Genomic DNA, 13,975 nt, shown 5'->3' with positions numbered 1-13,975 from the left:
TACCTGTCTTCCAACGCCAGACACAGTGTGTCATCATATCCTTAGGTCCTTGCTTGCGTTCTTGTGCCCCTTGCAAGAAAGATATTTTCATTTACCTTTCTAAAATAAAAGTGATATTCTCCAAAAGTTTTTTCTTTATAGTAACAGCTAAGATTTAATTATCATATAATTTTTATCTCACTTAACAGACACATTATTGCAACAACTGATATAAACTCAATTCATTTACTCCTTAAAACAGTCTTTTTTTTTTTTTTTGGACAGGCAGAGTGAACAGTGAGAGAGAGACAGAGAGAAAGGTCTTCCTTTTTGCTGTTGGTTCACCTTCCAATGGCCGCTGTGGCCGGCGCACCGCACTGATCTGAAGCCAGGAGCCAGGTGCTTCTCCTGGTCTCCCATGCAGGTGCAGGGCCCAAGCACTTGGGCCATCCTCCACTGCACTCCCGGGCCATAGCAGAGAGCTGGCCTGGAAGCGGGGGCAACCAGGACAGAATCCAGCGCCCTGACCGGGACTAGAACCCGGTGTGCTGGCACTGCTAGGTGGAGGATTAGCCTATTGAGCCGCGGCGCCGGCCTTACAACAGTCTTATGAGAAGGGTAATGTTACTCTTCCAGGTAACATTGCTAAGATCTCAGAGCTAGTACATGGTAGTGCTGTAATTCAAGCCTAGCAAGTTTAACCATTTTGTTATCTGTGTGTTAATAGTTTATGTTCTTTTTACCAAATATTACCAATAGGCCAATAAGGGAGGCATGTGGGTAGTCTTCAGAAAGTTCATGGAAAATGTACATTGTCAAATAACTATGTGAGGATTTCAAAATTTTTGTACCAAAACAGTCTTTTTAATTCCATTTTTCTATAAACTGTTTTTTTTTTTTTTTAAGATTTTACTTATTTATTTGAGAGGTAGAGTTACAGAGAGAAGTGTTCCATTTGTTGGTTCACTCCCCAAATGGCCACAATGATCAGAACAGAGCCGATCTGAAATCAGGAGCCAGGAGCTTCTTCCCGGTCTCCCACGTGGGTTCAGGGGCCTAAGCCAGTCTCCACTGCTTTCCTAGGCCACAAGTAGAGAGCTGAATCAGAAGAGGAGCAGCCAGGACATGAACTGGCACCCATATGAGATGCTAGTACCACAGGCAGAGGTTTAACCTACTATGCTACAGCATTGACCCCATCTATGAACTCTTTGAAGTTTCCTTGAATGATTTTTGTTTTTATATATAAAGAAATTGAGGCATGGAAAAGTAACTTACCCACAATTCCCAGGCTTAATAATGACAGAGCCCACAAACTCCAAGATGAGTCTCATAAAACCTTGGGGCAACTAATCCATATGCTTCCAAATTTAGTTAATTCTGGTATCACTTTTTTTATGTGAAAAATGTTTACTATGAAAAACATGTGCATGCATTTAAAATTTGTTTTCAACTTAATATTTTATTTATTTTTGAGGTAAAATTTTTAAGTTTACATTTTAGTCAAAGGGTTAATGGCTCTACTAAATAAAGAGTTCAACAAATAATAAGTGGAAAGACAATAGTCTAGCAGGAAAATAGATAAGGGCTATAAACAACAATCAAATGAAAAGATAAAATATTCACAAAATGTTTAAAACTATAGTTATTTATAATTTCTATAAGTTTGGTGAAAATTTGAAACAAAGTTGACAAAAATGTGTATTTGCAACAAAACTGATACATCCAAGCTTTTTTTTTTTTTCTTTTTTTTTAATTTTAGCTCCCACATAAAAGAGAGACCATGCAGTATTTGTCTTTTTGTTTCTGGTTTATTTTGCTCAATATGGTGTCGTCCAGTTCCAACCATTTTGGTGCAAATGATAGAATTTCATCCTTTTTTTTTTATATAGCTGAGTAATATTCCATTGTATATGCATTACCACATTTTCTGTATCTGTTCATCTGATGATGGGTGCCTTGGTTGATTGATTACATATTTTGGCATGTGTCTTTATACTATTTAATAATTTTCATTGTTTCCCTAATATTTTCTTTATGTCCCTGGGAGCATGGATTTGATGTGATGTGCTGGCTTTACTTTTTCTCATACATCGTAGGGAACTGCATTATGCTATATTGTCTCAAAGATCAACATCCTTTATGTGGCCCACAGGCTTTGCAGATATGTCACCTGCCTGCCTACCTTTCCAACTTTATGCCCCGCCATTATTTGAATCTCTGCTTTTCTCAGCTCTGGCCATGAACTGCTGAAAACAGGTTATGCCTTTGTTCTCTCATTTCTCTCTTTTACGTTCTAAATCTATTATAACTCCTCGAAGATTCCTCTCAAGCTTTCCTCTGGCTAACCTGCTGACCATCCTAGGCTTGACAAAGTTCCCTTCCTTGACACCTCAGGTATCACCATCGAAGTCCAGATCTGAAGGTCTTTAATAGTTGGATCAACTTATTTTTTGTTGTTTCATCTCTTTATCCCTAATGCCTAATTAAAGAGAACTTTGTATAAAAGGAAGCATTCATGTTGATTTGGGTAGTATATTGTTTGACAGTATTCTGTATGCTTTCAGTTATAATCCAGAAAAAACGCTTAACTGAAAATGCATCTTTGGAAGATATTTATATGAATACATCAGTTAGCCCAGTATACTTTGATTGTAAACGTTCTCAAAATGAGTGAAATTTCATAAACTTCTTTAACACGTGTAAAACTGTGATGGAATTACTGTGAACTTAGAATAACGAATGTAGTTCCAGTTGAAATGCCCAATTACCTTAGAGGGAGTTATTGAAAAACTAAAATGGTACAGATACAGACTAAAATTATTTTTGGTATGATGAAGAATTAAAAGGATAGAAATTTGTAAAATTCCACAGTGTGGGAATAAAGAGGACATGTTTTAAAATGTCAGGTTCTAGTACATAAAAATTTATTTGAGATAAAGCTTGGAAGAGTACAAATAAATTACTTAACAAGGTAAGTTTCTTGGGTGCCTATATTTGTATTCCTGGCCAATTTCTTTACAGTAGGGAATAGAATAGATAAATTAATCATAATAGCCTGTATGTATTGGGGCTTTACCATATGCTATACTAAACACTTTTACAAGGTATTTCATTTAATTTGTTAAACCTGTGAGATGGGCACTTTTAGAGGAAAGGGAAAATTTAAGAAGTTAAGTAAGTTGTCCCAGGTTACACAGCTGCCAGGTAGATTTCATGATGTGATTATATAGTATTCTCCACATAAGCTGCCTTTTTTTTTTTTTTTAAGATTTATTTATTTATTTGAAAGACAGAGTTACAGAGAGAGAGAGAGAGAGAGAGGGAGAGAATCAACCTTGCATCCACTGGTTCAGTCCCCAAATGGCCGTAGCCAGGAGCCAGGAACAACTTCTGGGTCTCCCATTGTAGGTGCAGGGGTCCAAGCACTTGGGCCGTCTTCTGTTGCTTTCCCAGGCACATTAGCAGGAAGCTAGATCAGAAGTGGAGCAGCTGGGACTCAAACTGGTAACCTTATGGGATGTTGACACCACAGGTGGCAGCTTTTCCTGCTATGCCACAGTGCCGCCCTCTGCCTAAGCTTCTACTTGTAACCGCTGTGCTCTACTGCTGTGCTTCCTGCTTTGCTGCTTCCTGCTGAAAGGCTTTTTGATAGTGCTTTGATAGAACGGAAGTGGCAGAGAAATGAGAATTACATACAGTTAATTTAGAGGCATTTTGGTAGATAATGTAAACATAGACAGGGGAGTGATGGAGAGCAAGTATCGGTGTGAATTTCTAAGTACGGTAGAAACAATCCCTAAGTGTGGTCTTCTCAGTGGATAAGCTGAGGTCAGTCTTATAAAATCAAAAGATGTAGAAAAAAATGAGTCTATGAACTAGATTTGATTTTTTCATTTTGGAGTTGATACAATCTGTCCTCTTTCTTGGCTTCAGGCTTGTTACAGTCCCTCTCAGGTGCCAAAGCATTTTCACTATGGCAACAGAAAAAAGGGAGCTGAGATTAAATATATTTATTCCTTATAGAGAAAAACAGACTGACAAGATTGTCTCATCTAAAGTTAAAACTAATAGCTTTTTTATTTTGAAGGCTTCTAAAACTTCTAGTTCTTTGTTTTCATGTCAACTGTGGATTATGACTTTAATTAATTAGAGTTGTCTATGTTGTAATATTGCCATAATCCATATATTGTAATAAAGCTGTTGACAGATGTTTGACTGTAGTAATATGGAAAGTTACAGCTTATTCCATCTGAAAAGCCTTAGAGTAAATTGTACTTGCTTTGAAAACAAATACGTTACTAATAGTGAATATTGATTAGTTGTTTGCAGGTGGTTATTAGCATTGTCAGAAATACAGCTTGAATTAATTATGTCCTGATAGATGTTAATAATTGTTAGAGAGAATGCCCTGCTAGTAATTATTTTTAATGACTGCTGCACCATTAAGAAAGGTTAACTTGTTCTATATAAATCTTCCCATAGTGACATAGCTCCTACCTCATTAACTTTGTCCAAAGACTGCTGTAAACCAAATATGCTATATACTGTGTATGGTAGAAATCATTTGTTTCACAAGATTGGCTCAGTTAGTCGTAGAGTTGACCCTAGCTTAATTACCAAGGAGGGTAGTGAATAGGCTGCTAAGCATTTTCTGCCAATTAAAATGCTGAAACAGTGTTGAAAACTGCCATCTTGCACATGCTTTAAACCAAGTTAATTAGAAAGTTTCCACAGATGAGCGCTTCTTTTTAAAAGAATGCATTTTCTCTTTAGATAATGAGAAAGGGAGTTGGTGGATAACTAAGCTTGAAGACCTTTAACGTTTTAAGTGACCTAATTTGCAGAATAAGTGAAGCTTGTTTCAGACATTTAGCGCTTTTTATTGCATATGGTGTCTAGAGTACAAATAAAGAAGGCATTTGCTAGTTGTATTTAATAGCTTGCATATTGTTAGTTTGGCAGAAGTTTTTTAAAAGATGCTTTGTATTGTTTTTTGTTTTATTGTATACCAAATAAACGGGTTGAAAACACACAATTTGGTTAGAAGTCAAAACAGTTTATTCCCTGCATTGCTTTTTTCTATTTCTAGAAAATTAGGATAGAGTTTGTGTAAGCTTAAATGTAAATGTTGTAAATTCAATAAATGGATAACAAAAAGAATTTCAGATTTAGTACATGCAAAACAGCTTCCCTTTTTAAAAGATTTATTTATTTGAAAGGCAGAGTGACTGAGAGGGAGAGGAGAGACAGACACATACACACACACACAGACGAGAGGGGGGGAGAGAGAGAGAGAGAGAGAGAGAGAGAGAAATGTTCCGTCTCTGGTTCACTTCCTAAATGGCTGCAACAGCGAGGGCTGGGCCAGGCTGAAGCCAGGAGTCCAGAATTCCATTCAGGGCTAACGCAGGAGTGACAAGGTCCTAAGCACTTGGGCCCTCTTCCACTGCCGTCCCAGAGGAAATTGGATTCAACGTGGAGCAGGCAGGACTCAAACTGGCACTTCAGTATGTGATGCTGACATCTGAAGTGGCACTTAACCCCCTATATCACAATGCCAGCCCCCACATTTTTTCTTATAGGCCAAAAGGATTGTTATTTTCCTTGAAGAAGATACGTAAATTGTTAGAAGCATGGACCATCACACTTGTAGTGATAGAAAGCTGAAACTTTCAAAAAATGTTAACAGTAAATAATTGAGAATAACACGTTTATAGTAATGAATACTTAAGGAAATAGTTGGGCTGTTTTGCTAATGAATCACTTATGGAATAGTTCCAATCTATGGAAAATGTGTGGAAATTTTCTTATTTATCTGAAAAGACATTTTACTTTTCACTCCTTTCTCCTTGGAACTAGTGGGAATAAGTGACAGTTTACATTAGATAGGAAGTAAATAGTTAACTTTACTGCTTGTGTGTATGTTGGTGACATTGAAATAACAATAAGCACTTTCTGATAATTTTATGTTGATTGCTTGTTTGTTTTGTAGAACTCTTTATGTGTCCTAGTTTGCTCAAAATTTGAAACATTGCTATTTGAATAAATAAAATTAGTATTCCTTCTTACTTTCATGTTTAATTATACTTCACTTTTCTCATATGGGATGCTGGCATCGCAGGTGGTGGTTTAACCCACTGTACCACAATGCTGGCTCCAACATTAGCATTTTCAAATCACCTTCTGTAGGATACAGGCTCATTGAGATACAATAATAGGTTCCATGATCATGTAAGTCAAGAGAAATACTGCATAAAGTCCTTTCTTCCTGTATGACAACAGCTAGTATGTTGCCAATTCAAGTAGCTACTGGTAAGCAAGGAATTAAGAAAAACTCTCCTTTTAAAGGGGCAGAATAATTAGCATCTTTGAAAATGTTTTGATAATTTTCAAGTTTGAATTAAGGCAGTATAAATGTGAAGGAGTAAATTATGTTATGATGATTCCAGTTGTGCCCTTATGTTTTAGGTACAAATCATTTATAAAGCAACTAGGATTTATTTTTTAAATGTTAAAAATATTTTGAAAATGACACATAAAAATTGTACATGTTTATGGGGTACCATGTAATGTTTGGCATGTATATACATTGTCTAATGTTGAAATCAGCATAAGCATATTGCGGCTGGCATTGGGGCAAAGCAGGTAAAGCCACTGCCTGTGACACCAACATTCCATATAGACGATGGTTAGACTCAGCTGCTCTGCTTCCCATCTGGCTCCTTGCTAATGTGCTTGGTAAAGCAGCAGAAGATGGCCCAAATGCTGGGGCCCCTGTTCTCATGTGGGAGACTCAAAAGACGCTCCTGGCTCCTGGCTTCGGCCTTGCCCACCCCTGGGCATTGTGGCCATTGGGAGAGTATAAGCATGTCTGTCTCCACACTTGTTATAAAACATTCAAAATCCTTTTAGCGCTTTGAAATGTACGTTATTTTTATCAATAGTCGTCTTCAGTGTGGAGAACGCCAGGAGCTTTCTCCTATGTCATTGTAACACAGTACCCATTAACTCATCTTTCCCCACACCTCGCTTGCTGTTGCCCTCTCCAGCTTCTGGTAACTACAACTCTACTTTCAATTTCAGTGAGGCAACTTTTTTACATTCTACATATGAGTGACTTCTTGTAGTATTTGTCTTTACTTCAGTTTCACCCATGTTATCAGAAATGACAGGTTTTCATCATTTTTTGACTGAACAGTGGTATATACCACATTTTTTTATCTGCTCAGCAATTGATGGACACAGAGGTTGTTCCCGTTTACTGGCCCTTGTGATTACTGCTGCAATAAACATGAGGGTGCAGATGTCTTTTTGACAAGCATTTCTTTTCCTTGGCATATATACCCAGGAGTGGGATTGCTGGATCACATGGTGGTTTGTTTAGAAATATAGCTACTGGCTTCCACAATGGTTGTGCTAATTCCCATTCCCACCAACAGTGTGTAAGAGTCCTTTTCATTTTTCCACATTCGTGCCAGCACTGTTTTATCTTTCGATGATAACTGATCTAAGTGGAGTAAGGTTCTCATTGTAGTTTTGATTGCTATTTCCCTGATGATTAGGGAAGTTGAACATTTTTTCAGATACCTGTTAGCCATTTGTTTGTCTTTTCAGAAACATCTGTTTTGATCTGCTGCCCATTTTAATTCTTTTTATGTGAGTTATTGTTGCTGTTTTTGCTATTACTTATTTAGTTTCTTATATATTCTGGATATTAACCCCTTCTATAGCAAATGTTTTGTCCTATTCTGTAGTTTGTTTCTTCACTTTTAATTGCTTACTTTGCTATGCAATATTTTTAGTTTGATGTAGTCTCTCATTTGTCTATTAATGTTTGTTTCCCTATTTTTTTGGAGTGTGATCCAGAAATAATCCTTTCCAATTCTAAGGTCCTGATGCATCCCTTATGTTTACTTCTAGCGGTTTCAGATTTTAAATTTAGGTCTTTAACACATTTTGAGTTTTTTTTTTTTTTTTTTTAAATATATGGTGAGAGAGCTCTAGTTTCATTCTTCTGCATGTGGATGTCCCATTTTCCCAGCAGAGACTCATTTCCTTAGCAAATGTTCTTACCACCTTCATCAAAGAGAATTTGGTTATAGATTGTGTGGGTTTACTTCTAGAGTCTGTATTCTGTTCTGTTGATCTATGTTTCTGGTTTTATGATGGTACTATTCTAATTTGCTTAGAATGTTGTATATTTTGAAGTTGGGTAGTACAATGCCTACTGCTTAGCGTTTTCTTCATTTTGCTCAAGATTGCTTGGACTGTGTTTAATATATGACTTCTAATCATTTAAAAATCTCTTGACACTGGCCGGTGCCGTGGCTCAATAGGCTAATCCTCCGCCTTGCGGCGCTGGCACACCGGGTTCTAGTCCCGGTCAGGGCGCCGGGTTCTGTCCCGGTTGCCCCTCTTCCAGGCCAGCTCTCTGCTATGGCCTGGGAGTGCAGTGGAGGATGGCCCAAGTGCTTGGGCCCTGCACCTGCATGGGAGACCAGGAAAAGCACCTGGCTCCTGCCTTCGGATCAGCGCGATGTGCCGTCCGTAGTACGCCTGCTGTGGCGGCCATTGGGGGGTGAACCAACGGCAAAAGGAAGACCTTTCTCTCTGTCTCTCTCTCTCTCACTGTCCACTCTGCCTGTCAAAAATAAAAAAATAAAATAAAAAATCTCCTGACACTAGTCTTTGAAATATTTTAAATAGCAAGCAAACTATAGGTATTTTTTTCCTAGTTGAGGAAATAGGAAACTTCTTTTAAGGAGTAAACATTCAAAGACATGTAGAGATTTTTAATTTTGATTTTAACAACAGTGTTCTGATCTTTAGCATTTTGTTTTTGCTCAGTAACCAACTTGTTGACAAGCATTTTACCAAATAAATAAGAAACCAAAAATCTTTATTATTTATTTATTATTTAACAAATACATGTTGTGGGAGGGAATGGGAGAGTGTTTAGCCTAGCATTTAAGATACCCTTGTCACATATCAGAGTGCTTAAGCTTAATACCTGGATCCAAATCCAGACTCCAGAACTGAACCATTGGAGACAGCAGTCATGGTGCAAGTAGTTGGGTTCCTGCCACCTGCATGGGAGTTCCTGTCTCCCAGCTTCAGCCTGGCCCAGCCCCAGCTGTTGTGGGCGTTTGAGGAGTGAATCAGCAAATGCGAACTCTGTGTTTCTCTCTCCCTGCTTTTCAAAAAAACTTTTTAGTAAAAAATGTATGCGTGTGTGTATGCATGCATGTTTGTATCAAGTCATTTTGGAGGGGCAGCTTTAGAAATTCAGTATAGCACCATTTTATCAAATACCTACATGGTGTATCATTCACATTGTGTTCTAAGTAAGTGGCATTTCCAAACAGATAGAATGAAAATGGTGCCCTTGAAGATGGTGCTGTTACAACCCTAGATTGATTTATGTAACACCTTCTCCTTTGTGAGTTCTGCTATTTTCTTGTATTTCCTAAATTTCTAAGGTTAAAAAATCACAAATGAAAAAGATTTTTAATCATAAAGTGAGATTTTCTCTTTTAAGGCATTTCTTATTCCACATATTTTCTTTTCTCAAGTGGATGAGAAAGAATCAGTTATCACAACTGATAACATATGTACATATGCACTGATTTGTGCACTCATGAACTCATACAGACACCCCTCCCCCAAATACATGTAGAACTGGTTGACTAGGTTAATCTGCCAGTGATTGGCCTTCATTTATGATGTATTTGTGTTAAACTTATCCACTGATGTATTGACATTGATTTTTCTTGAATTAAATTTCGGTTAATTTTTAAATTGATTTTTGCATAATTGACCAAATGACTTTTGAGATTGTGAATCAGTTTCTTGGAATACTGCAAAATGTTTTTGTCTTCATAAAATCTTTTTTGTACTTTTTTTTTTTACATTCAGGGTACCCCTAACCAGGAGTTAATATTATGAGAATTTTTAGAAAGGAAATACTTGGTTAGAATAAGTCTTATTTCCATATATTGGTTTTATGATTAGGCAATAAAATCACATCTTCTCTCAAGCCTTTACTTAGTTTATTTTTATAAAAATGATTATAAGAATATTTTTTAATATGGTCTTAAGTTTAAAAGTGTAAAAAGCTCATGTTTTAAAATATACTTGTAGTTTTACAAGGAGACTTCAAAAAGCATTTGAGTGTTTATTTTGGTACAAAATCTCTGAACATCCATACATAGGTTTTTCATAATATGTATTTTTCACATACCAGGAAAAAAATTTTTGCACCAAAATAAACTGATACTTTTAATTCTGTCTGTCCATAAGCTTTACATTCCTTTGAAAGCAGTTTTTACAAAATAAGCAAAGTTGTTAACTTCAAAATTATTAGAAGTGTTTATTAGTCAGAATTATGGTGGATAAAAATACACTAGAATTAGCCTCTGAAATTATGTAATGAAAGTTTTTCTTGTTTTATTCCTGTGCCTCAGTACCCAAGGAAATTCATGTAACCAGTTCAAGGTACTAACTTAAAACCTGAATTTGTAAAAATCAGGTTGAATAAATCTTGTTAATAAAATTTATTCTTTTTTCTAGGGTTATATTACGTTGCACACTGATAAATAGATATTTGTTTCTGGACTTACCTATTAAGATATTTATGATAGAAATTAAATTTCTAAAGCCGGCGCCGCGGCTCACTAGGCTAATCCTCCGCCTTGCGGTGCCGGCACACCGAGTTCTAGTCCTGGTCGGGGTGCCGGATTCTGTCCCGGTTGCCCCTCTTCCAGGCCAGCTCTCTGCTGTGGCCAGGGAGTGCAGTGGAGGATGGCCCAAGTGCTTGGGCCCTGCACCCCATGGGAGACCAGGAGAAGTACCTGGCTCCTGCCATCGGATCAGCGCGGTGCGCTGGACGCAGCGTGCCAGCCGTGGCGGCCATTGGAGGGTGAACCAATGGCAAAGGAAGACCTTTCTCTCTGTCTCTCTCTCTCACTGTCCACTCTGTCAAAAAAAAAAATAAATAAATAAATTTCTAAATGTTAATACATACAGAACACCATTAGTCTGATGCAGTATATTCAAGTTGACCAACAATTTATGTTACACTGTAGTACTTCAAAAAGCTTATGGGAAAAAATTTTAAAATGTTTCTTTGGTGCAAAAAAAAATCAGTCTTTTCATAATACACATTTTCCAAGAACTTATTGAAGATCCCCTTGTGTTTTTTCTTCTTTCAGAGTATTTTGGACTATATATTATTGGTTTTCCAAGTACTTAAGTGCATTTTTTTCCTTTAACTTCTTATTTGAAGTTGTTTTTAGGTTGTTGCTGGAAGATAACTGCTTCCAGGTTGGATTATTGCCAAACTAAAGAAAAATATATTTGGAAGGGAGAGTTATGTATTACTGAATGAGATATATTTGATCTTCAAGTTAATGTTTTTGTTAAGATATTTATGATAGAAATTAAATTTCTATCATCCTCAGTTTGTCCCATTTGGGTATTATAAGTACCCTGTCCCTTTTATCTGCTTTTTTTCCCCCCACTAAAATGATTGGCGCTAGAAGGCTGTGGTTGTTTTGACAAACCCATGTTGGTATAGTTGCTCAATAACTTGGCTTCAAAACTTCATGTCTAAAGATCTTGCACCTGTGGCCCCTGTCTCACTTATTTTGTCAGGATCTCTCACTAATGTGTTTTTTTTTTTTCCTTTCTTTGAACACTGAACAGAGTAACTTGGTTATCATTAGTGAGCCAATCTTTAAACCTTACTTGACTATATAGTTTTCTTTAGAATAGGATTTTTGCCTTGTAATGCCTTGAAGTGGCATTTATGTAGTAAATGATGCAGAAAGCAAAATTGAAGGAAAGGGAATTTGGAACCAGGTATAGAGAAGAGAAGAAAAAATCCTGGGAAATAGGACTGAATTATCCTCTGTCCCAATAAAAATACAAACCAACTATTGGTAATAAGACTTTTTTGTTACCTTCTAATGTGAATGTATTTCCATCTGGGCTGATATGTTAAGTTTCTTAAACTTGGCATTAGAAAGATTCATAAAGATTTAGATATAGTAGGTAGATGTTCTTTCAATGGTCATAGAAGAGTTTCATAATTATATTCTTTAAATAAAGTCTTATTACTGTGTCTCTCCCTTTAAACTTTAGAAGATTTTTATTTCCAGTCTAGATATTAAGATGAATCACAGCCTTAAGTCATTTTAAATGACTGTTGTAATGTCCTGGGCCATTGAAGGGACTATTTATAACTTGATCTGAGTTTCTTAATTCTTTAAGTGTTGTTCAAGTTGGTTATATGTCATGTTTTTGTTTTGTTTTTAAGCACAGCAGTGCCATAAAGCTTCTTAAAAAGCATAGTCTGGGTAAGATAATCTATCTTCCATGACTCGTTTATCTTATGCTTATTCTTCTTTAGAGCTTTTTTAGTTTATATTGTCACACTAATATTGACTGTTAATTTCTTTCCTACAGCATGGATTTGTGGTATCATTTCTATCACTGTCATTAGCCTGCTTTCCTTGCTAGGCGTGATTTTGGTTCCCATCATTAACCAAGGATGCTTCAAATTCCTTCTCACATTCCTTGTTGCACTAGCTGTAGGAACCATGAGTGGAGACGCCCTTCTTCATCTACTGCCCCACGTAAGAAACCATTCTAATCTTAAAAAATTGAAATTATTTAAGTTAAAAATTTCCTTCATTGGCAGGCTCCATAGCATACTAAACTGGTATTTGTCTTCTTTTATGTCTGCTTATGGGATAACTTTTTTTTATTTCCCCAATTTTAATAGCAATATTTTTAAAATAAATCAAACTATTAGTTTTTTTTTTTTTTTTTTAAGTAACAACAAATACTAGTAATGTCAGTTTTACTTTCTTCAGTTTTTAAAAATACTCATTGGGTAAAATTTTCCATGTTAGCATCTGAAAATAAAGTTTGGTATATCAGTTTAGGCTTTAGGAGTAATGTATAGGGGGTGTTGAATGATTGCACATATGACCAGTTTGCTCCTGGTACCTTTATTTTAGCAGAAGTAGACATTCATACTCTGTTAACTGTTTTAGTTTTTTAGCTCTTTATACATGGGGACACTTAACCTTTTCACCCAGGATGCCATTTATTTTCTTCCTTTTGGGGATACTTTTAATGATTTGGCCACAATTACATACTCTTAGCGTTGTGCTTATCAACCTCTGTAAAGCTTGCTATCTGTAACCTATCAATAAATAGATAGCTGGCTGTCACCAGCTGTGAGTGTTTCAGTGTAACTGTTTTTACGTCATAATCTGAGAACAATGGGGATTTTTCTTTTCCAAATGTAAAATTGCAATGTTGAATATTTCCCTTCTGGGTTGTTTGAGAGAATTTTCTTTGTGTATGTACTTCTCCGCTTCTGTATTCTCTGTTGAATTCCAGATCTGACGTCTAGAACATTATAATGCATTGCCTTTTTTTGTATGTTTTTTAATATATGAATCAATGAATATGAATTATTATAGTATATATTATACATTATTTCCCCCTTTGTTCCCAATCCTAGCTTGTCCGGTCTCCCAGCCATCAAGAAACAAAATGCCCATTTCAAAATGGGCATAATGAGAGCAATTGAAAAGTACTCAAGTGCTGTCTAGCTGGTTTTTTTTTCCTCAGGAAGGGTTAAGTAAGGACAGCTATTACCTTTTTGATTGGTCTTTCTTTGAGACATTTGGAAAACTTTTGACCACTAGTTAACAGGGAAAGAATACAAATAAATATTACATGAAATAAAATAGTTAAGTCTATTTATCTAAGGTTAATATTGTATTTCTTGTACATTTCACAGTATTGAAATATAAATTTAGTGTACATACTTTTTTTAAGATTGATTTATTTAGTTGAAAGAGTTACAGAGAGAGAGACAGAGACAGAGACACAGATAGAGATCTTGCATTTGTTGGTTCACTCCCTAAATGGCCACCATGACTGGAGCTGGGCCTATCCAAAGCCAGGAGCCAGGAGC

General features: G+C 36.3%; 1 protein-coding gene across 6 annotated transcripts in view; it reads left to right on the top strand.

Moving 5' to 3' along the window:
• SLC39A10 (solute carrier family 39 member 10) overlaps positions 1–13,975 on the top strand; it is a 264,604-nt gene that overhangs the window by 222,150 nt on the left and 28,479 nt on the right. For all 6 annotated transcript variants that reach the window (XM_008258853.5, XM_017342994.4, XM_089330146.1 and 3 more), the window contains one exon: positions 12,448–12,617. In XM_008258853.5, coding sequence (XP_008257075.1) covers positions 12,448–12,617 — 170 coding nt within the window. The remainder of the gene's footprint in view (positions 1–12,447; positions 12,618–13,975) is intronic.

This window comes from Oryctolagus cuniculus, chromosome 3, assembly GCF_051225735.1.
Source record: "Oryctolagus cuniculus isolate XC-2025 breed Fujian yellow rabbit chromosome 3, ASM5122573v1, whole genome shotgun sequence".
NCBI classification, from domain to species: Eukaryota; Metazoa; Chordata; class Mammalia; order Lagomorpha; family Leporidae; genus Oryctolagus; species Oryctolagus cuniculus.
This window is presented reverse-complemented; position numbering and strand designations above follow the sequence as displayed.